The sequence below is a fragment of the Microcaecilia unicolor genome, chromosome 5 (assembly GCF_901765095.1).
Source record: "Microcaecilia unicolor chromosome 5, aMicUni1.1, whole genome shotgun sequence".
NCBI lineage: Eukaryota > Metazoa > Chordata > Amphibia > Gymnophiona > Siphonopidae > Microcaecilia > Microcaecilia unicolor.
In genome coordinates this window covers 4,504,692-4,531,421 of record NC_044035.1, presented here as the reverse complement: position 1 = coordinate 4,531,421, position 26,730 = coordinate 4,504,692, and the positions used below count along the sequence as shown (strand labels likewise).

At 45.1% G+C, this 26,730-nt stretch overlaps 1 protein-coding gene across 1 annotated transcript in view; it reads left to right on the top strand.

The window, feature by feature from the left end:
* WDR11 (WD repeat domain 11) overlaps positions 1-11,081 on the top strand; it is a 165,480-nt gene extending 154,399 nt beyond the window's left edge. The window contains 3 exon segments of the mRNA XM_030202606.1: positions 3,089-3,234; positions 3,337-3,416; positions 9,182-11,081. Coding sequence (XP_030058466.1) covers positions 3,089-3,234; positions 3,337-3,416; positions 9,182-9,381 — 426 coding nt within the window. The 3' untranslated portion in view covers positions 9,382-11,081.
* The last annotated feature ends 15,649 nt before the right edge of the window (positions 11,082-26,730 follow it).

Here is a 26,730-nt window from a genome sequence, read left to right as displayed (position 1 = left end):
ACCAATTATGTAGTCAATCATCACTCAGTTTGGTAGATATATATTTGGCAAATAGAAAGGTCTTAAGGCCCCTACGAAAAAACATAGGAATGATCCAAGAAGGGTATTGCTGTTTTTTCGTTTCAAAGTTAATTGGATGGAGGAACGATGGAGAAGGTCATATAAAATGACAGATGTCAAACCATGTAATGACTTAAAAACAGGACAGGATACTTTAAAAATAACCTCACTAGACTGCCTCGATTGACTACACCTTTTGTCATTTAGATTGTAAGCTCTTTTGAGCAGGGACTGTCCTTCTTTGTTAATTGTACAGCGTTGCGCAACCCTGGTAGCGCTTTAGAAATGTTAAATAGTAGTAGTAGTAATTTGAAATAAATTTTTGAAAAGTCGTACACACAGAAATGTTCCTTATTTTAAAGATTTTTAGATGTATTTTTTATCAATATAAAATACAAAAATTGGAGGAAAAAGACCTCTTCAAACTGAGGCTGTAGGCTTTGAGAAATCAACATTCTTTACAGCTATCAGCTGAAAAAGTAATCATTGGTCTGAAAAACCTCCCAAAAATAAATGTCCAAGACAATGTCATCATGTTTGGTGCTGAAATGAACACTTATCTTAATGTAGATTCAAGATGCCATTATGTAGCCCAGCTGTCCTTTCCCACAGCGCCGCATAAACACAGGCACAGGAGCAAGACGGTGTCGGGCCCGAAGGGGATCCGTTTCACCATGTCACTGTGCTGCTACCTGCAGATGAAAATAGCCATCAATATATGATCACAAAAAACAAACTTTACTTTAAAATAATCCTAAAGTACACTATAAGCAAGCATATCTCTCTGCCTTTATGATATTCCCCTTAACCTAATATTATCCTGCTCTGTTTGCAGTTGAGGTGTACCAGGTGATGGTACTTTTATTCATTATTGAGTTTCCTCACTGGGAAGCTTCACGTTGTAATGCAGGATTTCTTTTTTCTGTGAACTGATCTCACTCATGGGACATTTTATTTTACTTTTGTGTGTTTGTCACACAGACCTTTTCATTTCCCATTATGGTCCTTAGGGTTTTTTTTTGTTTGTTTGTTTTTTTTTACATCTTTTAAGTTCATATTTTGACTACCTATAAGTCGTCTTTTGGGACAGGTTACGACAGTCTCTTTTCCAAAATTGAGTTTAATTTTGCAGTGGCTGTCTTTCAGGAACATATATCAAAATGCAGTGTTGAGAAAGAGATTTCCAAAACAATGACAAGATTGGCCAGTGTGTCCTCCAAAATCTGTTTAGAATCTAGTGCCATCCCCAAGCCACCCTGTCCATTTAACTTATCCAGGTACATTTAAACTGCAGTCAGGGAGAGAAAACTAACAACTTATAGCAGCAGCTTCAGAGAGCATTTTCCATCTCACAGATAGGCTGCAGAGAATACCTTCTCCTGCTTTAGACTTACCCCTCTACCCACCCACCCCTAGAGTGACATGTCTTATATAACCTCCCTATCAACCCACTCATTACTTTACCTCACCCATTTCTATTCTTCTATCACCTTCTCCCACTACTCCAACCAGAGTTACACCTAATCACACTGACCACCCTTCAACATCTTCTGTCCTTCTGTGACTGTTCTCTTGTGCTTGACTGCTTAAATATTTTAAATTTAAATGCTTTACTTTTTGTCTATTAGATTGTAAGCTCTTTGAGCAGGGACTGTCTTTCTTCTGTGTTTGTACAGCGCTGCGTACACTTTGTAGCGCTCTAGAAATGTTAAATAGTAGTAGTAGTAGTCACCTCACTGAATATTCATCCTATGCTTTTGAATTTTCAGCACCCTGGGAAGGAATGTGACCCAAGTTACTGGAAGGTGGTTATCGAGTATAACTCATTGCACTCTTGCACATGTCTCCAAAGGTGCTCGGCCAAAATCTGTGATCAGTATTTAACATGTAGAAGGAAGCTCAAATTGCTGTTTTTCTTTTAACTAATTTGTTTTTTAAAGGAATTGTCACTATGCTTCCTTTCTTCTTAAAGGACAGACCCTAATCCACTGCTGAAAACCTACCGTCCACTATACCTAATAAATGCCTTCTTTCTACTTCTTCCCTTAACTAATCTCTATACAACAATAATTGTACCTGACATCCAAGAATAATTGTGTTAACAAAACTATGTAAGCCACTTTGAGGCTGCAAATAGGTGGGAAAAGGTGGGATACAAATGCAATAAATAATAATAAATATTTATTTTAGATAGCGGACAGATTGGAACTCTCATCCACTCTCTTTACTACCTCTCGCCTTGACTATTGCAACCTACTCCTCACTGGCCTCCCACTTAGCCACCTATCCCCCCTTCAATCCATTCAGAACTCTGCTGCACGTCTTATCTTCCGCCTTGACCGATATGCTCATATCACCCCTCTCCTCAAGTCACTTCACTGGCTCCCGATCAGGTACCACATACAGTTCAAACTTCTCCTACTAACCTACAAATGCACTCAATCTGCAGCCCCTCACTACCTCTCTACCCTTATCTCCCCTTACGCTCCTACCCGAAACCTCCGCTCACAGGACAAATCCCTCCTCTCTGCTCCCTTCTCCACCATCGCCAACTCCAGGCTCCGCCCTTTCTGCCTTGCCTCTCCCTATGCTTGGAACATATTCCCTGAGCCCATACGCAGAGCCCCCTCCCTGCCCATCTTCAAATCCTTGCTCAAAGCCCATCTCTTCAATGTCACCTTCGGCCACCTAATCATTTTACCTCTATCCAGGAAATCTAGACTGCCCCAATTGACTGTCTGCACATGTTGTCCATTAGATTGTAAGCTCCTTTGAGCAGGGACTGTCCTTCTTTATTAAACTGTACAGCGCTGCGTAACCCTAGTAGCGCTTTAGAAATGTTAAGTAGTTGTAGTAGATTGGAATTCTCTGGAATTCCCTGACAGCAGAGTGGCAGAAGGCTGACTATAGCCATTTGGTAGAGAATTGTCCTGCACTGGGTGGGAGGCTGCTGCATTTGGACCCTGCAGGAAGCGAATGTGTCCCTCTAGTGCAGCTGTGGCATAAACATCTTTCTCCATCTTCACAGGTGCGTTTGAATCCAGAGGAGTGTGCAGAAGTGCTGAAGCGCTGGGTGGATCATCTCTGCTCTTCACAGATCAATCAGAAGTCCAAAGCTTTGCTAGTGCTCCTGTCATTGGGTTTATTTACCCGTGTCACTGAAATGCTACACAGGTGAGAATAGCTGGGTTTCCAGGACCGCCTGCTCTGCACCAGTCTCGTTGCTGAAGGACATTATAATCATGGTTTAACGTAATGTCTCCCCTTCTTCCCCAGTCTGAGGTGTTATGATCGCGCAGCGCTGTTTGTGGAAGCCTGCCAGCAGTATGGCGTGCTCGCGGACACTGAGGACAACAATATCCTTTACTGTAGCAAAGCTTTAATCAGCGACTCTTCTTGTGCCCACATGTGCCTTCTCTTGCTGTGCCCCTGGTGTGCACATACTCCTCTCTTACCATGGAAGAGGGAACTCAAGATTGCAAAGAGATATGGTAAGGTGGTGACTAGAGCAGAGGGATGCCGGGGTGCAAAGGGAAAGGCATCACTGGTTAAAAATAAAAGAGAGTGGTGATAATGCTCTTGAAAAGGATATAGCTGAAGAAGAGGAAGTCCATGGAAGGGCTACCAAACTTGCGCAGGGTGTGATGTGCACCTAAAACTCTGTGAGATGCAATTTAAGGACCTAAATTGGTATAATTAGAGGAGGTGAAGGGTGTGGGTTGGTGATAGGAATGAAAGGTGAATATGCTGTATTGTCCACAAGAAGCAAATCTTTCCCAGTGGAAAAGGGAGCTGTAGAACAAGAGGTAACACTGTGACATTCAAAGTGAGTAGACATGACAAAGTTCATCTTCATAGAAAGATTGGATGTGTGGAAGAGCTTCCCAAGGAAAATCAGTAACAGAATTCAAGAATGGAGTCGGTCCAGAGGACAGCTACGAAATTAGTAAGCGGTCTTGAATGCAAAAATTATAGGGACAGGCTTATGAACCTCAACATGTATACACTGGAAGAGAGGAGACATGATAGAAACGTTTAAATATCTCAAGGGCATTTATGTACAGGAAGAGAGCCTTTTCCAAATGAAGGAGAGCACTGGAATGAGGGGGCATACGACAAAATTTATTTATTTATTATATTTGTATCCCGCACTTTCCCACTAAAAGCAGGCTCAATGCGGCTTACATAGTAATAGGTAGCACAGAATTTTGTTATGTAAAGTAGGAAATTAAGTATAACATAATAGAAGGATGGATGGGTAGGTAGGTAGAGTCAGGTGGGAGATAGATTCTGGGTCAATGTCGTTTTCTCTTCAGTATATGTAAGGTAGATGGGTTCATGATAAGAGGGAATAGGCTTAGGAGTAACCTAAGGAAGTATTATTTCACTGAAAGGGTGGTGGAGGCGTGGAATGGCCTCCCGGTGGAGGTGGTGGAGTCGAGGACTGTTCCAGAATTTTAAAAGGCATGGGATAAGCATGTGGGATCACTTAGGAAGAGGAAGAATTAGGGGTTACAGAGAATGAGCAGACTGGATGGGTCATATGGCCTTTATCTGCCGTCATGTTTCTATGTTTCTAAGAACACCTGGCTTTATCTTCACAAGGAAGTGAAGGTAAAACCAAAGGTAATGTGACCTCTGTGATGGAACAGCAGACTTGGGTGGACATGATATTCTGTGCTTCTGTGTGCAGACAGCGGGCCGCAGTACCTAGAAACCAAAGAATGTCATAGAACAAGGATCCTGTGCAATTCTGCTAGAGTATTGTCCCCCCCTCCCCCCCAAAGAAACAAAGCACTTCTGGAAATTAATTTGTCTCCTAATGACAGATTTTAAGCAACACTGCCGGGAGCATTCAGCCTTACTTTTGCAAAAGTAAGTTATATGTCACCTAGCCTTAAGAGAGAGGGCAGAAATATAACTGCTTGGTATTCAAAATAATTTATCTAGTTAACTAAAGAAGTTAACCCAAATAATCGCCAACTTTAAAGTTTTGGGCCTGCTGAACAGCCCCATGTAATTTCACTTGGTTAACATTTAGGCTGTGGAATTTGTGACCGAATGATTTGGTGAGATCAGTTAACATAACTGGGTTTATAAAGAGTTTGAACAAGTTCCTGCAGGAGAATTCCATAAACTTTTATTAGCCATGTAGACTTAGTCACTGCTTATCCTCACACATGAACAACAAGAACTGGAGTGCTCTTGAGATCCTGCTAGGTACTCATGACCTGGATTGGCCACTTTTGGAAAAACAATGCTGGGCTTTGATGGACCTTTGATCTAAAGGCAGTTTCCTTGTCATCAGCAGCAGACAAATCCAGAGACACTTATGGGGTTATGACTGTCTACGAGCAAGTGGAGATAGAGAGTACCAAACTGAACTCTGCCACATAGTTGGTATGTTCCTGTCAGTCAGTATCCAGCAGGTGGAGGGTGGGCTCTCTCAAGCTTCTGAATTCTACTTCTGTGCTCCTGTTCTGGGCTCCCTGGTTCAGTTGAGCTTGGGGGTGTCTAGGCCAATAGACGTGTCTGATGGGATGCACCTGGTGGTGCCAGCTCCCTCCCCCCCTTTTCCTTTCTCTTCCTTACAGAACTTTCAGGGGGGGGGGGGGAATAATGCTGGAAATCAGCAGATTTTCTGCTTATGTGGCATTCTGGAGGGGAGGGGGTGTCTCTCTGTGCTCCTGTAGCTGTCTGGATTCAGCCACCTGATTGGAGTTTGAAGACTGGCAAAACTGAGTATGAACTTTCATTCTTTCCCTCTGTCAGGTTTATGCTGTTCGGGTTAGTGCACCTGCGGCAGTACACTATTTCCTTTTGAGCAGCCTGTGTGGGGGTTTGCTCTTTCTCCTTTTCTGTCTTCGCAGCTTTTGAGCCATTGTGGTACTGATGACACAGGTTCCCTTGATTGGTGGAAGTTTTGTGATTTGGGGTCTCAGCTTCTTCTCGCATGGCGAATTCTGACACAGAAGAATCCTGGATCTTTCTGTTCCTAGGTCACTCTTGGCTGTCCTTATGGCTTTCTTCAGACTACTCCTCCCAGCTGCATTTTCAGTCTGCTTCTCACTTCTCATTCTGAGGCCTTGGCTATGCTGGCGTGGGCTGTCCTCTTTTCCTGGGAGGGGAGTGTATTGCCTTCTCTCCTCGAGCTATGGGGCAACATTTCCTCATAGTTGCCTGGCCTTCTCTTTTCCGGCTGCTTAGGCAGCCTTCGTCTTCTGCCTGCGCTTACAAGAGCATTTGCTTCCCTCCTGCTGTGATTATTCTAGCTACTGGATTACAGTGTTCCTTGTTTTGGTAGCTGTGGCTCTATGCTGCTGGGACTGTTTGTTTTTTCTCCTTCCTAAGGATTGGTCATTTCTTCGAGGATAAGCAGGCCTATTTATTCTCACAAATGGATAATGATGTAGTCAAGGAAGTCCTCAATCAGAATTGGGAGTCCCCTCTATCGGTCCCTGTCATGCCCAAGAAGATTGACACCCAGTACCGGATCTACAGTACACCTGGTTTTGGTAGGGCCCAGTTGCTTCACAATTCCATGGTGGTGGAATCTACTCTCAAAAATGCCAAGAGTATTAGGGACTGTGCCTCGGCGCCCCCAGTCAGAGAAGCTAGAACCTTGGACTCTTTTGGGAGGAAGATGTTCCAGGCTTCAATACTCGTGTCCTGTATTCAGTCTTGCCAGCTCTTTACGAGCGTCTACTTGCGGGACTCGGTGCATAAGTTGCTAGACTTGGTGGAATTTCTCCCTCCAGAGCAGGCCGTCAGTATGTCAGTTGGCCAAGCAGCAAAAGACGTGTCATAAGTTCTTGGCCAGGGGCGTCTATGACACTTTTGACATAGCATCCAGGATCTCTGCTCAGAGTATAGCAATGCGCAGACTCTCATGGCTGTGTATTTCTGACTTGGAACGTTCTGTTCAGCAGAGGTTGGCGGATGCCTCATGCCAGGGGGATAACATAACGTTTTGGAGAGAAGGTTGCTGACCAAATCAAGAAACATACCATCTCTTCTCTTTCCTACGAGACGCCTTCTGCATCTGCCTCCTCATCCAAGAGGTACTTTGGTAAGTCGGGGAAGGGTGCTTACTACCCACAGAAGGGTAGGTACACGGCTCCCTCTCGCCAGCCTGCTCAGGCTCAACCCCAGCGCGCTCGTTCTTGTGAACAAGCGTGTGCATAAGGGGCAAGCTTTTGACTGGCTTCAGCAGATTATAGCCGCCGTCAAAGTGTACGTACCGGACGACCTTCCAGTCAGAGGGAGTAAAAAATTTTTCTACGAAGGGTGACCCCTTATAACCACCATCTGGTGGGTTCTTCATATAGGCCATCTTGGGTATGCCCTGAATTGGTTTCAAAAACCTATTCCACCAGGGGAAGAAGGATGGGGATTCTATTCCAGGTACTTTTCATCCAAAAGAAGACAGGGGGAAAGCATCCTATCCTAGACCTAAGGGCCCTGAACAAATTCCTGGTGAAAGAAAAGTTCAGGATGGTTTCCCTAGGCACCCTTCTTCCCATTATTCAGAAACACGATTGGCTGTGCTCTCTGGACTTAAAGGACACATATACACACATCACGATACTTCCAGCCCACAGGAAGTATCTTCATGGAGGTGGAAGTGCACCCCAGCTTGTCATCTGTGACTTTCCACTTGTTGAGGAATTCTTTCTAACTGGGGAGCACACCTCTGGTGTTCTGTAGCGCCCGGTTCAGCCCTTTCTGTGCAGAATGTCATTAGCTGGCGTCGTGTTTCAGCTCATCCTATGTCTATAGGGTTCTGCTTGACTCCAAGCCTGGGATGCAGTCTTGCCCTATCCTGGGCCTCAGCCCTATCATGCGACAGGATCTTCCCTGTTTTACATCAGAGTTTTCCTGTGTGCCTTCATGCTCAAACTGGCTCCATCTCTGCATGATCAGTGTGACTCCAGATCGGCATTTTTTGCTTGGTTTCATTGCTAATTTCAAATCCTGACAGTGTTCTGTCAAGGATGACTCTCAGCACGATCCTGCCATTGTTGCTTGTGGTGGTTTCCACATTTCCATTAGTCAGCCGTTGTTTCTTCCATTCTTCGGGAGGAAAATCATTCTGGACGTTTCCATCTGCTGCTTTATATCGCAGTTGCTGTGGCCCTTTCTGGTACCTTCAGGCCACCAGTGGATGTCTGGGCATAGTCTTCCTTCCTGCTATCAGTGGGTCCCAGTCGGGGCAGTGCAGCCACAGCTCACTGGAATAGAGCACCAGTTGCTTGGGTGAACGTCCTCCTTGTGTGTCTCCATTCTCTTCTGTGAAGGCCCCTACGTGGTCCTTGTGACACGTTTTCCAGACCTTGTCTGGCTGATAGTTTCAACTAGGTCTTAAGGCGTCCTTCGGCGTCAGTTCTTTCTGTGGCTGTGTCTGGTTCCCATCCTAATTGCAGACTGCTTTGCTACGTTCCACGGGTTTCTGGATTCATTTTCTGCTGATCACAGGGAAGGAAAAATTGTCTTACTTGATAATTTTCTTTCCTTTAGACACAGCAGATGAATCCGGAGTCCCACCCTTTCACGAGGTTGACACTATCAGTTCAGTCCCTCTGCTTAGGTTTTTTGCTGTGGTTGCCTGTGCGTTGTTCTGCTAGTTGACAGGTTTATGCCTCATTTCTGTGAGGAGGGAGAAATGTTTGCCTTATTATTCCTTCTGCTTTGTTACGAGAAATACTGACTGACCAAGAAGCGTGCTGTTCTGTGTTCAGTTTGGTACTGTCTATCTCCACCTGTTGGTAGATGGTCATAACCCACAAGTGTCTGGATCAGTCTGCTTTGACTAAAGGAAAGAAAATTATCAGGTAAGACATAATTTTTCCTTGACACAGCTCAGACTCTTATGGTGTCCTGCTGAAAGATAAAGAGGAGTCATGCAAGGGTGGAATGGTATGGTTAATGTTTAACCTACGAGTGTTGATATTCCATTTATCCATTTATTTTTATTGAAGTATATTCAGTGGCACCAACTTAACCAAATGCTTCTTTAAATATCCAATTAACTTTAAAGTTTGACCACAGTTGAATATTGATCTCATGGAGAATACTTTGCAAGCTTGAGTCAGTTCCCTTGTTTTCCTTAATCTGTCTGCACATAAACTGGTCCGGACAGTGTATTCAGACTATGCCAGGAGCCTCAGGAGCCTGGGTTTTATACAGGGAGCCATCCTGTTCACCTCCAAAGCCAGAGCCCTGGGGAAAGATTTGCTGGATGAGCTGCAGCAGCCCAGAGAAGAGGCATGGAAAAGCCCAGACAGTGAGGAGAGGGCAGAACTTGTGCAGCTTGCGAGCTGAAGTGTGGTGAGGCTTCATGTTGGAGAGAAGAGACTGTCTAGCTACTCCAAGTATCCCATGCTGGGACTGACCTCATATGACCACCCCAGCTTTGTTTGATGTGTGTAAAGACCAAGCTTTTAATCGTAAGCTCTGTTCTTTTTCCAGGAACCAAAATATTTTGGGACTGGTTACAGGAAAATGTAGCCTCAGCTGAAAAGACTCAGAATTTGTCCATTTATATAGACCTGGAAATGTAGTGAGAACCAAGAACGTGGTGTAGTAGAAATCCTTTTCAGGGACAGAAACTTTTTCTTTAGTATTTCCCCCACCAACCTGGACCTCTTATGTGGACACCTGAAATTTCCAGTACCGGGTTTTCTCTCCCAGGCACTTTCAGTATCCCATTGCTCTCCAGCAAGAGGAGATAAGCTGCAGCTCTTCAAATCTTAAACTTTGTGAGCTGCTCTCCCTCACTGTTCTGTTGAAGCTTAGAGTTGCAAAGGAGAGCCCAGAATCACCAAGGCAGCCCCAGCTGGGTTTTCTGCAATACATCTGTGACTGAGGCAAGAGTGGTCCTTGGCACCTGTAGGGCAGCCTAGAGGGTTTGTCAAGCTGCCCCGCATACCAGTCTTATTACATGGAAGGAAGCTCCTTTAGGTTCAGGTGGTCATAGGTAGGCTTCTTTAGGTATGGCTGGTCATGAGCAGTATATACCAAGTTAATGCCTAAGCATCTCTATCAGTGCAGCGTAGAAATACTGATTTCAGGAAAGGTTTCTGTTTAGAATGCATGAAACGGTGGTGGAGTATGCTGCTTGCAGACAGTTGGGGGCAGCAGCTTAACATCTTTTTTATAACCATATCCCATCCTCACTTGTGAATGATTGAATATAAGAAATGTTGTACGGGGTGAGATCAGAGACCTGTAAAATCCGTGTGTATAACTACTAGATCTGAGAAAGATCACAGCAGTATACTTAGACTGGTTATTCATTCATAATCCATGTTCTCCATTAGCAAATCTAGCATGTGACCTAACTCGGCATTTCGATATGAAGACTTGACACAGCAAACCAGTGTGAAGCCGGACTGACAGCGGACATCTTTGCTACGTCCTCACTGTATGCACTGAGTAGCGTTATTTCTATAGAAGAAGCAGTGTAAGCAGTAATCTCAAAATATGAAATGTAATGAATAAAAATAATAATAATATATATTACCTGCATACGTTGAAAAATAAAGTTTATAAATAAGGAGAGCCCTCCGAGCTTCATATCATCCACGCTACAGTTCCATAAATAAGCTGTCATTTCATGGATGAGAATAGCTTAATCCATATGTGCACAAACCAAATGCGACAAAACAGATACGTTCATAAATGTTCAAATAAGTTCATAAATGTTCATAGGTGCAAACATCGAGTTAGGGGAGCTCTTTGAATTGTCTGCAGAGCGTATAATGCCTTTGAAGATGGGGTTTTTTGACTCCAGATAAGTAAAATTACATTCTTATGAATTTTTCGATTTGCTTATAAGAACTTTCTGCATGCGTTGAATGTTTGTACCTATGAACAAACTTGATAAAAGTGAATTGAGCTATTCTCATCCAGGAAATGACAGCTTATTTATGGAGCTGTAGAGTGGATGATATTAAGCTCGGAGGGCTCTCCTTATTTATAAACTTTACTAGCCGTTGAGCCCGTTAAAACGGGCTATTGGGTCGCCGCTGCCCCCTCCCCCCCGAGGTTGCCGCTGCCGGTACCCCCCCCTGAGTCGCCGCCGCCGCCACCCCTCCACCCGGCCCGTCTCTTTGCTATTCAACTTACATCTCCGGAGCAGGCAGATCAGCTGAGCTCCCGTCGGCCTTCCTTCTCTGCCTGTGTCCCGCCCTCGTGTGATATAACGTCGGCGAGGGCGGGACACAGGCAGGGAAGGAAGGCCAACGGCAGCTCAGCTGATCTGCCTGCTCCGGAGATGTAAGTTGAATAGCAAAGAGACGGGCCGGGTGGAGGGGTGGCGGCGGCGACTCCGGGGGGGGGGTACCAGTGGCGGCGACCTCGAGGGTTTGAGGGGGAGCGGTGGCGACCTCGGCGTTTCCCTCTCTGTCCCGCCCCCCCCCCCCCCCCCCCCCCCCCCCCCCCCGTCATCACGTATTGACGTGGGGGCTGGACAGAGAGGGAAGTCTACTGCGCATTTGTGAGTGAGTACAGTCACTCGCCGTTTATATGTTTGATTTTTTAATGTATGCAGGTAATATATATAATTTTTTATTATTATTCATTAAATTTCATTTTTTGAGATTACGGCTTCCACTGGTTGTTTCGTATTGATTGTTAATGTGCCAGTGATATTGGAGTTTTTGTTCAGAAATGTTAATCATTTACACACACAGATGCAAGTTCACTTTTTTTTTTTTTTTTTTTGAAACTTGGAACATTTTGTCTCCTATAAAACAATTCTTTGCTTGAGCAACAACTTGACAGTTGTATTAAAAAGTGTTAAACTGTTACCCCCCAAATGTCTGCACGTGGCATAGTCCATCACAGTTGTTTCTTTCTATAGAAAGCAATATTGAAACCAGTATTTCTATGTTGTGCAATCCTTTTTTTCCATGCACTTTGCTGAGCGATAGCACTTAGTTGGGAGGTCAGTCCATCTGTGTCTCTGTCCGTCTGCATGTGAACGGTTTGATACATAATGAAAAGCTGGAGCCAGCATTGAGCAGCATGGACAGTGGTACCGAGAAGGATCTCTGCAGGCAGTGATCCATTTTATTGACCTAAAACAGATGATGCACATCTGAAAAAGGAACTTGTGTGGGCTTAAGTTCTTGTCCAGTATCATTTCTTGCGTGTGTGGCAGTCAGTCCAAGCCACCTGGGATTTGGGACGCACAGAAGGGCCTGGAAGTTGTTCTATTTTTCCTTGGTTAAAAAAGCCTATACTTAAGGAAGGCAGAGATGTTTTTCCAGGTTGCTGGCCTTTACCTAGTTTTATTGCCTTCTGGGAATCTTTCCACCAGCCTCGGGGCTGACAACTGCACTGTCTAGCTGCAGTTAATCACATTGGCCTATGTCTTAGAGGCTGTAGGCAGCCAACAACTGACTTTTGGAAGGCTGAAGTGGGGTGTCCATGGAAAGCACAGATTTTTCTCTCCCTTTGTTCTGTTTACCCCCTCCCCCTTTCCAGGGAACTTCTGACTCTGAGCCAGATGCACAAACCCTAACGAGCCCACAACTTGCGTTTTAAACTGGTTCCAGGCAGTTTAAAACGTAAGTAGTTTACCAGGGGCATGCACCAAGGGCATTTTTCCTGTCACGGTAGCAGGCAACGAAAATGGAATGCAAATTATCCAAAGGCTATTATAATGAGATGCAGTACCGTTTTTCCGATTCCCTTACCGTGGAAACCCTAACGTGAGGTCTGCACCTCTCGTTAGGGCTCCTGTGAGGGAATCGGAAAGGAAAAGGACCCCAAAAAAAGGTAAAAAAAGAAAAAAAAAAAAGCAGCGAGCGCACATGAGGGGCGTCCTTTATGGACGTACTCTGCCTGCGCTTGTGAGGGACGTATTTTCGCCGAATGTTTTTTTAGTTTTGTCTCCCCGGCGCTGCTCACCTTCTGTAGCAGCGAGGAGAAGGGAATCGGGGACCTGCGAGTCGATCCGGAGTTTGGGACGTCCCTTTCCATTATGCTCCTCTTCCAGGTCTCTTCAGCCAATCAGAGTGCGTGTAGCTGACACCAGCAAGCTAGATGCGCTTTGATTGGCTGAAGAGACCCAAGACGAGGAGCATAACCGAATGGGACGTCCCGATTCTCCGACTGGCTACCAAGGTAATGGTGAATGCAACGGAGCTACAATGAGTAGCTCATTTGCATTCCCTTTCCTTAGTGAATTCCCGTTCCCTACCGATTCGCTATGGAATCGGTAGGGAACGGGAATTACCGACGACTTTAGTGCATCTTCCTCTCTGTCTTAGGCTTTTCTTATCTGTCTGCCCCTTGCTCTCTCCACTTAACTCTTTCTCTGCAAACACTTCCAGACCTGCCAAGAAGCAGGACACTCCCACTTTTGCAGGTCATCTCCCCGCACTCCCACCAGGGAGCCGGAATCTCCTGCTTAACACCCTGATTTTCCAGTGACAGCAGGAAATGCCTTCATAAAATGTCATCTCCTGCAGATTGCCGTGTGCAGGTCTGGGTGGACCTAGGGGTGGGATGGGTGGAGCCATAGGTGGAATGGGGCGGAGCTATGGGCAGGTCCTAAATTTCTCACTCAGAAAGTTTACCCCCTTGACAGCTCTGCATTTGAACTCTTCTGTCTGTAACCTCCCCCCCCCCCCCCCCCCCAAATTGTCAGTGTTTTTTCCACCTCTGGCCTTTACATCCTCAAACTGAAAACTCTTCAGATTGTGCTAAATATTGACAACCAAAGAATTTGAGTTTTAGATATATTTAAAGATAAATGATTAGTCATCATCCAAGCTAATAAAAAGATCCAAAAGCAGCCTCGACACAATCATAAAGTGGGACAAACATCAGGAGATCATCATCATATAATTGATAAGATGCCCCCAAATCTGCCAATAGTTTTACAAACGGGATCCACAAATAGATTGAATAGTAATGCTGAGAGGGCTGATCCCTGAGGCACAGCAGATCCCGCTGTTTTGCACTGCGATTTCAGTTTCTGCATTTCTGAAATTGATTCAAACCATGTCCACACTTCTCCTTCAATTCCATAGAATCGTCAACATCCAGTCGATATAGAATGATTCATAGTGTCGAAAGCAGCTGCCACATCTAATAAACCCAACAGTTTCATAGTGCAGTGCTTTTGCAGAATGTGTCTGGGGGAGCCTGGGAAAGAACGTGGGGGTCATGCTGGGGCCTTCTGCCGCTGCTGAAATCTGCCAGGTCTTCACCTACGGTGGGACAGTGAATTACCCAACAGGCCAGATCGGTGTAGTGAGAGAGACAATGCAAAGTTCCCATTACTCTCTTGTTCTAAGTCTCTTTATGTAAGATCTTCCTCCTACGGGTGATGTCATTTTACTCCAGTGATGCTCTTCTGTGAAAAAGACTGAATTCTGGTAAAATCCCCACTTGCTTTTTTCACTGCTGAGTGTTGTACTTGGTATTTATTAGCTGTTAGAAGCCGTTGCTTCCCCTGTGACCGCGTGCCTTGTGTCTGTACAAGTAACAATGACAGCAGCAAAATGGAGAGGGTCAGAAGCACAAAATGAACAGTACCATGGACCTTCAAGGCTGGGATAAACAGTGGTCCTTTATTCATTGACCCCATACAGGCTAAGGAGAAAAGGAGGGAGTATCTCAACTTTATCGAGCGCAAACCCAGCCTTCTCTGCCTCATTTCTCTGAACACTGGCCTCAAAACAGTGGCAGTAAACTGCCCGAGTTAAGTCAATGAATAAAGAACCAGTGTTCATCTCAACCTTGAAGGCCCTTGGTGCTGTTCTTTTGTGTGCAAGTAACGATGACCTGCAGATTTCAGACAGGCTATTCACCCTGTGTGTAGGCCTTGGAGCAGATCCACAGGACAGTGGTTAAGGAACTTCACAAGTCTTAGAGAAAACCTGATTATTTTGCCACCATCCATAGGGGTAACCACCTCCGAATCATCTCGCTCATATGAACTTCTGCTGGGTTCAACCCCTCCAGTGAGCACATGTGCGATTACAGTGGTTCTTTAAATAAGCCAGTACTGGGCTGTAGCTTTTCAGGCAAACAGCACAAGCAAAAAATCAGCGTTAGTCAGTCTCACAGAGAAGATGGAAAATGGGAGCAGAATCAGGTTCTTCAAAAACAGACCAAAGACGCTGGATATGTTTTGGCACTAAAAGTACCTTCTTCAGGAGTCTACATAAATATGAATAAAAACGTGTGTAAAACATTTTGTTATATATATTAAAAACACGATAAAAGTATTTAAACTAATACTCAATGCCTTACGAAGGCATATAATCTCACAGCATGAGTAAAAATTAGAGAGAATGTCTCTCACACACACATTCTCCTAATTATCTGTCTGGAGCAGAGGGGCCACATGAATGTCAGTATACCCTAGAGGGCTGCAACATTATGTAATGTCGGAACTAGGAATTCACAGAGCTCCATAGACTTTCTGTGATACACAAGTACAAATTTAACTAAACATGGTGGAAACAAACTGTTAAGAGCGGCTGTTCTGAAAATATTTGTGAAATATAAAATTGCCACAACTCTGGTTAATGGCATTTTCAGTGTATTCTTCCAATGGTCTCGGGGGGCTGCAGGTTGCCCATCCCTGCTGTAGAAGTTTAGGGCTGGGACTTGAGAAAAGATTTGAGATAACAGTCCACTTGCAGCAGTGCAACAGAACAACACATGCTGTCATCCACTCGCAGTATTGAAGAGGAAGATTTGTTAACTTTCCTCCAAGTACTCCGTCTCTTGGTCCTCGTGTATGGCAGGATTCACAGTAGCCTGTTTCTGCTCCAGTGTCTTCCTTTGGGTTCAATGTCTTTTCGCTGGTCCAGCCCAGACTAGTTTTCTGTGGCTGCAAAGGCAATGTTCTTCCTCTCAGGGAAAAATTTGCCTTTTTAGATTGATGCCCTAGCTGCTAAAGAGTTCACCTGCTCTAAATTTCCTGCTCCATCCACCACCTTGCTTTACGTAACCCCACCCCAGAGTCTTATGGGAGATGAAGTTCCTCCAGGCAACCATATTTGCTCAGAACTCTCCTCCTACACTTTCCTTCTCCTTTAGGGCACGGCTATCACTTTTGGTCTGTCTCCAGTAGGGTGAATCTTTTGGTTACAGTTCAGTGGACAGAGCAGTAGCTATGGTCTGCCCTCAAGCTCCTTACCACAGTAGAGAATAATGACATGTCTATTACATTCCTGATTGTGTGTGTGTGGGGGGGGGGGGGGGGGGAGGATGTGAGATTAGGCTGACCAAATGTTTTCTTGAATTGCCTAGTCTGTGGCCTATGAATCTTGTGTAATTCTTTAAATTCAAGTTCCCTTTCTGCTGCTCCCAAAACATATGCAGTATGGCAGATTCTTTTATTAGTTGTTTTAATTATTGAAAGTAAATATGTTGCTGAATCATTCTTGGATTTAATGTCTCCAGATGGTTTAGTTTTGCACATACCATGGCAGCAATGAAAGTTACTGGAAAGCCAGGGTATGTTTGTTCATTTTTACTCCTCAGAGCTGTTACCAGCCTGTGTGACTTAGAAATAAAAATGTCAATGTATTACTCAGTCTCTTTTTACTTTGCAGTCTGTGTGTGTATTTGCCTCCTGCTGACCCTCTAGTGCTGGCAGGTTACTGTGTGGGCGCATGTGTGTTTGTAACAGAAACTGGCAGACTTATACGGTCTGTGCCAGAGCCGGTGGTGGGAGACGGGACTGGTGGTTGGGAGGCAGGGATAGTGCTGGGCAGACATACGGTCTGTGCCGGTGGTGGGAGGCAGGGATAGTGCTGGGCAGACTTATACGGTCTGTGCCAGAGCCGGTGGTGGGAGGCGAGACTGGTGGTTGGGAGGCGGGGATAGTGCTGGGTGGACATATACGGTCTGTGCCAGAGCCGGTGGTGGGAGACGGGACTGGTGGTTGGGAGGCAGGGATAGTGCTGGGCAGACATACGGTCTGTGCCGGTGGTGGGAGGCAGGGATAGTGCTGGGCAGACTTATACGGTCTGTGCCAGAGCCGGTGGTGGGAGGCGAGACTGGTGGTTGGGAGGCGGGGATAGTGCTGGGTGGACATATATGGTCTGTGCCAGAGCCGGTGGTGGGAGACGGGACTGGTGGTTGGGAGGCAGGGATAGTGCTGGGCAGACATACGGTCTGTGCCGGTGGTGGGAGGCAGGGATAGTGCTGGGCAGACTTATACGGTCTGTGCCAGAGCCGGTGGTGGGAGGCGAGGCTGGTGGTTGGGAGGCGGGGATAGTGCTGGGTGGACATATACGGTCTGTGCCAGAGCCGGTGGTGGGAGACGGGACTGGTGGTTGGGAGGCAGGGATAGTGCTGGGCAGACATACGGTCTGTGCCGGTGGTGGGAGGCAGGGATAGTGCTGGGCAGACTTATACGGTCTGTGCCAGAGCCGGTGGTGGGAGGCGAGGCTGGTGGTTGGGAGGCGGGGATAGTGCTGGGTGGACATATACGGTCTGTGCCAGAGCCGGTGGTGGGAGACGGGACTGGTGGTTGGGAGGCGGGGATAGTGCTGGGCAGACTTATACGGTCTGTGCCAGAACTAGGCCACACTGTGGAGGAGTGGCCTAGTGGTTAGGGTGGTGGACTTTGGTCCTGAGGAACTGAGTTCGATTCCCGGCACAGGCAGCTCCTTGTGACTCTGGGCAAGTCACTTAACCCTCCATTGCCCCATGTAAGCCGCATTGAGCCTACCATGAGTGGGAAAGCGTGGGGTACAAATGTAACAAACAAAAAAAAAAAAGGACAGGAGACCCTAGATAGAGTTTAACAGAGAAAAGCAGAACAGAGACACTAGGACCAAAGCAATGCTCAGACAACAAATGTAGAAAAAATGTATTTTTTTCTGAATGAATTAGTTGTAATATGTCAGCTTTGAGAAGTATGCATCCTTCCCTCCCCCACCCCCAAATCCTCACTTCCTTGGGAGTGATGGTGCCCTACCACACCATGAGTCATGATGTGCACACAGTAGTTCACGGATCCTCGGTTTTAGACAAAGTTGCTGAACCTCCACTCAAAACATTTGAGGAGCCCTGGTCTATCTGTCTAAAATAGGAAAGCAATTGATTCAAAAAGAATGAAGGATAAGAAAATAAAAATGGAAGATCAAGCACTACAATGATAGGCGCTTTTATTCCAGAACGCTTCCATTACTCTCAACATTATCAACAGCACTTTGTTCCTGAGGAAGCCTTGCTGGGGTGAAACGGTGGCCCCTGTTGAACATTTAAAAGACAGTACTGGACTTATCATATCAAGCTAAGTGCAGATCTTTTTCAGTCGCTCAGTTGCTGAGAATATTAAGAATACTAAGAAGTATTACTTAAATAATAGAAAAATCATAGAAGAAAACATTTTTCTTTGGAGTTACATCGTAGCCCAATGATAGAAACTGAACGCTTTATATGTTACAAACACTTATACAGGTCATAGCGTTCTAAACCTTCGGCAATTTGCCGTTGGTTTCTGAGGGCTTTTCCTCCAAAGTTTGCGCTAGCTGTATTAGCAGACTTATACGGTCTGTGCCAGAGCCGGTGGTGGGAGACAGGGATAGTGCTGGGCAGACTTATACGGTCTGTGCCAGAGCCAGTGGTGGGAGGCGGGGATAGTGCTGGGCAGACTTATACGGTCTGTGCCAGAGCCGGTGGTGGGAGGCGGGGTTGGTGGTTGGGAGGCGTGGATAGTGCTGGGCAGACTTATACGGTCTGTGCCAGAGCCAGTGGTTGGGAGGTGGGGATAGTGCTGGGCAGACATACGGTCTGTGCCAGAGCCGGTGGTGGGAAGCGGGACTGGTGGTTGGGAGGCAGGGATAGTGCTGGGCAGACTTATATGGTCTGTGCCAGAGCCAGTGGTTGGGAGGTGGGGATAGTGCTGGGCAGACTTATACGGTCTGTGCCAGAGCCGGTGGTGGGAAGCGGGACTGGTGGTTGGGAGGCAGGGATAGTGCTGGGCAGACTTATACGGTCTGTGCCAGAGCCGGTGGTGGGAGGCGGGGGCTGGTGGTTGGGAGGCAGGGATAGTGCTGGGCAGACTTATATGGTCTGTGCCAGAGCCGATGGTTGGGAGGCGGGGCTGGTGGTTGGGAGGCGGGGATAGTGCTGGGCATACTTATTCGGTCTGTGCCAGAGCCGGTGGTTGGGAGGCGGGGATAGTGCTGGGCAGACTTATACGGTCTGTGCCAGAGCCGATGGTTGGGAGGCGGGGCTGGTGGTTGGGAGGCAGGGATAGTGCTGGGCAGACTTATATGGTCTGTGCCAGAGCCGGTGGTGGGAGGCGGGGCTGGTGGTTGGGAGGCAGGGATAGTTCTGGGCAGACTTATACGGTCTGTGCCAGAGCCAGTGGTGGGAGGCGGGGCTGGTGGTTGGGAGGCGGGGATAGTGCTGGGCATACTTATTCGGTCTGTGCCAGAGCCGGTGGTTGGGAGGCGGGGATAGTGCTGGGCAGACTTATACGGTCTGTGCCCTGAAGAGCACAGGTACAAATCAAAGTAGGGTATACACAAAAAGTAGGAAATATGAGTTATCTTGTTGGGCAGACTGGATGGACCGTGCAGGTCTTTTTTCTGCCGTCATCTACTATGTTACTATGTTATTTCAACTCTAGGACACTGCAGTTATTTTGTGTTATCTTTTATAACCCAAAAGCCCCTGCCCAGTCCAGTGGTTTGCTTTCCTGGCCTGTCATATTATCTGATTCTTTACCACAATCCCACTCTCAAGTAATCAGGAGGAGAAATGTTGGATCAGGTACATCTCCTACTGCTGCAGGGCCAGTCTTACAATAAAAGTCACAAAATCTCACAGCTTTTTCCCCGTGAGATTCGCCCTGCAGCTGCAGAACGTAACAGATTCAACATGTCTGCTTCCGGCTTGTGAGGCGTGCAGAAAGGATGTCTGTGTCCCAGTGGAGAGAAAAGCAGGAGAAGGGAAGAACAGACAGAAGGAAAGAGAGGTAAGAAGAGGAAGGAATCTACAAGTGTCAAAGTAAGAAAGGTATGGCGGGGGTTACATGATGTTGCAGATCTGCAAAGAAGAGTCATGGAATGTCATCTAAGTAGGAGCAGAAAAACAGTGAAAACACTGGGATTGATAGCTGGTGGTGCTCAGCGTTTTGTTGTTGGCGTTCTCTCCAGAGATTCAGTGGCAGAGCCCAGACATGGTCCGGCAGTGCATTTCCAGGTTTACGGAGCCAGCAAAACCATAGTGGGTTACGTGTGAGATTTAGCACTTAACTGGCTATGGGGCATCCTCTAAAGATGACTTTTATTTGGTCCTGTTTATGTGGTGTCCTTGGCTGGTTAGGTGTCAACTCTGTCCTCGGAACATCCCTCAAAATACCTTTCAGGAAATCCAGACTGCCCCTATCGAACTGACTGTTCACTTGTCCTTTAGATTGCAAGGTCTTTGAGCAGGGACCGTCCTTTTATGTTAAATTGTACAGCGCTGTGTAACCCTAATAGCGCTTTAGAAATGTTAAGTAGTAGTAAGTAGTAAAATAGCCGGTTCTGCTTTTGGTACTAACTGATTATTTTCAGTGGCACTAACTGTTTCTATTTCTGTTGATGGTTCTCTCATTCTCCCTGTCTCCTCAGCTCGAAACCTTGGGGTCATCTTTGACTCTTCTCTCTCCTTCTCTGCTCATATCCAGCAGACCGCTAAGACCTGTCGTTTCTTTCTTTACAACATCCGTAAAATCCGCCCCTTTCTTTCCGAACACTCTAGCAAAACCCTCATCCACACCCTTGTCACCTCTCGTTTAGACTACTGCAATCTGCTTCTTGCTGGCCTCCCACTTAGTCACCTCTCCCCTCTCCAGTCGGTTCAAAACTCTGCTGCCCGTCTCATCTTCCGCCAGGGTCGCTTTACTCATACTACCCCTCTCCTCAAGACCCTTCACTGGCTCCCTATCCGTTTTCACATCCTGTTCAAACTTCTTCTACTAACCTATAAATGTACTCACTCTGCTGCTCCCCAGTATCTCTCCACACTCGTCCTTCCCTACACCCCTTCCCGTGCACTCCGCTCCATGGATAAATCCTTCTTATCTGTTCCCTTCTCCACTACTGCCAACTCCAGACTTCGTGCCTTCTGTCTCGCTGCACCCTACGCCTGGAATAAACTTCCTGAGCCCCTACATCTTGCCCCATCCTTGACCACCTTTAAATCTAGACTGAAAGCCCACCTCTTTAAGATTGCTTTTGACTCGTAACCACTTGTAACCACTCGCCTCCACCTACCCTCCTCTCTTCCTTCCCGTTCACATTAATTGATTTGATTTGCTTACTTTATTTTTTTTTTTGTCTATTAGATTGTAAGCTCTTTGAGCAGGGACTGTCTTTCTTCTATGTTTGTGCAGCGCTGCGTACGCCTTGTAGCGCTATAGAAATGTTGAATAGTAGTAGTAGTAGTAGTCCCGAACAAGTACTTTATTTAACAGGTCAGGAGCCATATCTGGCCTATAAATCGCTTTGAGTATTGACCCCACGAGTGCTAAAAGCAAAGGTAGGAAAAGGCAAAAATGCTTGGTCTCCCAAAATGCTGGTGACTAGGTCACAGGCATGGCTTCACCCAGTTCAGCAGGGAGTGTTTCACGACAGCAGCAAAGGCATGAAGGGATGATATTCCAAAAAAAAAGTAAGTGACACTGAAGTGATATGAAAGACCATTAAAGATCACACTGCAGAACTTTGCACAAAGTTAAATTTGACCCAGGAGGGTCTGGAGAGCTACAATCATAGCTCAAAGAAATTGTGGATTGGACTGTATAGAAGAACATCTTAGATGGTGAGGGTGACATAGTGATCATAAAACAAGATTCAGAGTGACAAAGAGACGTGATAAAAGAGGCTTTTGCAAAGACAGTTTAGAAAACCATTCCAGAAAGTGTTATGTATGTATAGTTGGAGTGCCAGACAATAGTAAAGTTCATCCCTTTTGTCCAACATAATTTGCATGATTGATTTTGATTTGTGCCATGACCACGTCTGGGTTGTCAGCCAATCAGAATAAAGGATCCACCTTAGCCATGCCTGTGCTCTGTCCAAACTGTGCCCCTTTTGATGATGTCACAGGAAGTGATATAACTATAAACCACACCCCTTTTCCAAGGTGGCAGCAACTGTAGGTCACACATCCTATATGGTGGCACCCATAGTGTCACTTCCTGTGATCTTACAAATTCAAGATGGCAGTGAGGAGTGCAAACCATGTGATAGGAAGTGACATCAATCACCAGACACTGCCCACAACAGTTACAGAGCATGTGCAATTTGTGCAGACATTGAGCATACATAGTTGAGTAAGTTCCTTTTATTTTCCCAGCTCTTAAAGTATATTTTTATAGTTGACCAAGAATGAATGATTTAGCCTTCTGTTTGAGAACTTCATGGCTCATTATCTCTCAGGAATGAAAGTAAAAAATAAATAAACGTTTGTGTTTTGTAGAATTGTAAAAAATTAGGCTCTCTTAAAAGGCTTTTTGTTTTACAAATGCTGAAACACTCACAGGGCAAGCTATCAGTTCAGAAAAAGCAGAGCACCAAACACACACTTTACAAAAGTATGTTCAGGAAAAAAATACGTTATACTATTTCTTTTGGTTTTTATTCGACCGAATAGTATAAATAATTTTAAAAGAAAGCAAGGCACACTGACAGCTCACGCCATCAGCAACTTTAATTGAAATGCTGAGATCAAGTTGCACCAATTTATGACTGCCGACAGGTCCAATAGAATCAGCAGCACTCTTCACTTTGTGCTAAATGTTTCAAAACAGTCTTCAACAGCTACCAAAATCATCTCTGTACTGTGATTTTTTTCTCAAGCCCAGTTGAGCTTGATCCAATTTAGAGAAATCATTCAAAAAGATGAGATCTGCTGACACACTATCAATAAGCTTAGATACCCAGGGCTGATTCAGCCATCAGAATAGGTGAAATGTGTAATCACAATGGTCCTATGTAACCCTGAGACAGCAATTTAGTATCGTGAACGGTGGCCATTGTTGGTGGAACTGTGCAACTGTTGTGTATAAATTACAAATAGAAAACAATAATAACAACGAGCAGCTATAATAACCCTCCTTCCCACCACCACCCTCTACCCTTCCAACCCCGACAATAGCTGATTTCTACTACCCCCAAGGAATCCTAATCCACCCTGTTAAAATGTCCAGGGGTACAAAATACAACCTGTTCTGTATGCCCTAGAGGGGAAAAATATGCATATGAAGCACTGTTATGGTTTTTTAATCTGTGGATGAATAAGAAGTCATCAACGATCTCAGGATTCAGGCTAGCTCTCCTGTCTTCCACAGTCCTTTCTGCAATAGAAGATGTCTTCTTAGAAGATATGCTGGTAGCAGGATGTACAGTTACTATGTGACTATGAAATCCTAAGATAAGTCCTTGAATGTTCTCAAGAATCATATATGATACCTGACTCATGATGGAGTTTATATGATGGATTTCATGTGTTTCTGTTGTGTGAGTGCATGACACCATTTATTTTGATTTTGTATTTCATAACATTATGAGTGTGAGTGGAGGTTTTCTTTGCCAATGATAGAAACTGTAGGGACAAAACAGGCCCTGCATATGGCACTGTAAACCGGATTTTCTTGTAACAGACGTAGGTCAGTGTCAGTTCCTATGCAGAGATTTGTTTGCAGACCTCAGGCACATTGCTGACACATCAAAGCCTGAGCAAGGCAAAGTAACTTTCAATAACAACCCTGTGTACAGAGCTGGGAGACTTCATGGTCAGAAGAAATCAGTTGTTTGGTCCCCAAAAGACACAACACTGGAAGACATCAGACTTTGTTATTCTAGTCAACATGGAACCAAATGAGAAGAAAGGGTTTAAGAAACCTTTTCCAGAAGCATAAGTCTAGCTGGCTGTTATCTTGGGCATTTCATGCGAGAGCAACTATCAGCTGGCCCGAGCCAGCCACATGATGAAGGCTCGTTAATTTGTGGCCTCACCTGCTTGCATGCTCTTGCCCGGCTGGGGAGAACTTACCTGCTGACTGACCAGAGAAAGAGAGTGTCTGCCATCCCAGCTTTGCTGCCTGCTTCCTTCATCCACTCCCTGACTGGCTTCAGTTCCAAAGTTCTTGAGTGTTGGGGAGCCTTTCCTATTGGTCGGCTTGCACTTCTCTCTTTTGTTTTATAGTACCAAGGGTGTTGGGAGCCCTAATAATTCAGGACTGGGTGAAAGTGTGTGTTATCTTTACTTTACCTTGAAAGTACTTTACCATCATTTTGGGTTGTTCTGCATAAGTGCATTGCCTCTGACTGACACTGTTTTACTGCTACACGATAAGCACTGCTTATTATTTGTTGCATTTCTATCCCACATTTTCCCACCTCTTTGCAGGCTCAATGTGGCTTACATGGTACCGTGATCGGCGCTAACAGATTCCGGTGTAACAATTACAAGTTGTGAGTAATATCAAGGTGATATTATGGTAGAGTGGGATACATGTATGGTAAAGACAGTTGGGGAGAACTTAGGGAAGGAAGAATAAGGATATGTCCATTGACGATCTTTGGTTACGTTGTGTCTCATATGTCCAGATTTTTATGTTGGGTCGGTGGGGTATGCCCTTCTGAACAGTTCTGCTTTTAGTGCTTTCCGAAAATTCAGGTGGCCGATTGTGGTTTTTACTGCTTTTGGTAGGGCGTTCCACAGTTGTGCGCTCAGGAAAAGCTGGATGCATAGGTGGATGTGTATTTGAGTCCTTTGCTGTTTGGGTAGTGGAGGTTTAGGTATGATCATGCTGATTTTATGGTGTTTCTGAGTGGTAGGTCGATGAGGTCTGTCATGTATCCCGGTGCCTCGCCATAGATGATTTTGTGAACTGTCGTGCAGACTTTGAATGTGATACGTTCCTTGATTGGAAGCCAGTGTAGTTTTTCTCGGAGTGGTTTGGCGCTGTCAAAACGCGTTTTTCCAAATATAAGCATTGCTGCTGAGTTTTGGGCGGTTTGGAGTTTCTTTATGATTTGTTCCTTACATCCCGCATAGATTCCGTTACAATAGTCTGCATGGCTTAGTACCATTGACTGTACCAGATTGCGAAATATTTCCCTCGGGAAGAAAGGTTTCACACGTTTTAGTTTCCACATTGATAGAGACATTTTCTTTATGGTGACTTTAGCTTGGGTCTCTAGTTGGAGGTTTCGGTCGATTGTTACTCCGAGAATTTTCAGGCTGTCTGAAATCAGGAGGGTATATCCTGGGGTGTTAATGTTTGTGGGTTTGTATGTGTTGTGTTGGGATGAGATGATGAGACTGTGTGTTTTTTTCTGTATTGAGTTTTATTTGGAATGCTGTGAATATTTCTAATAAACCAGCTTTCTATTTTTCTTATAATATCTGAGCCTTGTGTTCTATTCTTTCAGTGTTACCTTGGACTAAGAATTCAGATCTGTAAGAGGGAGTCTGTGAACTATCCATAACTCCAGACGGCCCAGAACACGGCAGCCAGACTAATATTCGGCTCATCAAAATGCGAAAGCGCAAAACCCCTACGAGAAAAACTACACTGGCTCCCACTAAAAGAACACACATCACATTCAAACTCTGCACCCTAGTCCATAAAATAATCCATGGTAACGCCCCAGCCTACATGTCAGACCTAATAGAATTATCACCCAGGAACGCAAAAAAATCTTCTCGCACATTCCTTAATCTTCATCCTCCCAAGTATAAATGTCTGAAATACAAATTGATGCACGCATCTACCTTTTCCTATACGAGCACGCAGCTCTGGAACGCGCTGCCACGGAACCTGAAAACGGCTTATGAACTGACCAATTTCCGAAAACTACTGAAAACCTATCTCTTCGACAAGATATATCACAAAGATCAACATGTGTAACTGTACTATCTTTAAAACTTCCAGAATTGTCTTTCAATGTCTGCTGCTTTAACACTATTATGTATATCACCACCATGTAACACTTAACCCTCTGTAAAACCAAATGTATATTTTCTTCTACTGCCAGTATCCCATTGAGCCTGCAAAGAGGTGGGATAATGTGGGATACAAATGCAATAAATAAATAAATTCCATAGGGATAGATTTCTACTTTCTGTCATCTTTTTACCTTCCCTCGTTGCTCGTTCTCTACCTGGGGCCGGGTAATTGTGCTTAGTCCCCACAGTTTCTAAGAGCTAACTCAAGTTCTGAGGCTTTTTCCTCCACTAGTGAAATTTTTGTACACCCCCGATCTGTTAAATAGAATCTGATAAGACTTGATTGACATCGGGATCTTTTAGAGATATTTTTGACAGTTGTGTTCCCCGTTCCTCTTTATTTAATATTGTTTGTTCTCATATTCAGTACTACAAATCCATCGAAACTGGGCAAAAGGTCTACTAGTTCAAAGATGGTAGAGATGCATGCTTGTAAATATAACAAGGTATTTGTCTGTTGGTTTGATGAAAATAGTTGTGAAAAAACATCCTGGATCATAAAATGTCATAAAATTTAATAGTGGAATGGCAAGAATTCAGAAACTATAAATGCTTCCACGAAGAAATAGAATCTTGCCACACCAATAAAATATAAATAAAATGGAATCACCTTGGTAAAGTAAGGAGGATAAACCCATTCCTTCTTGAAGAAAGCCATAAATAGGTTGGCTACTA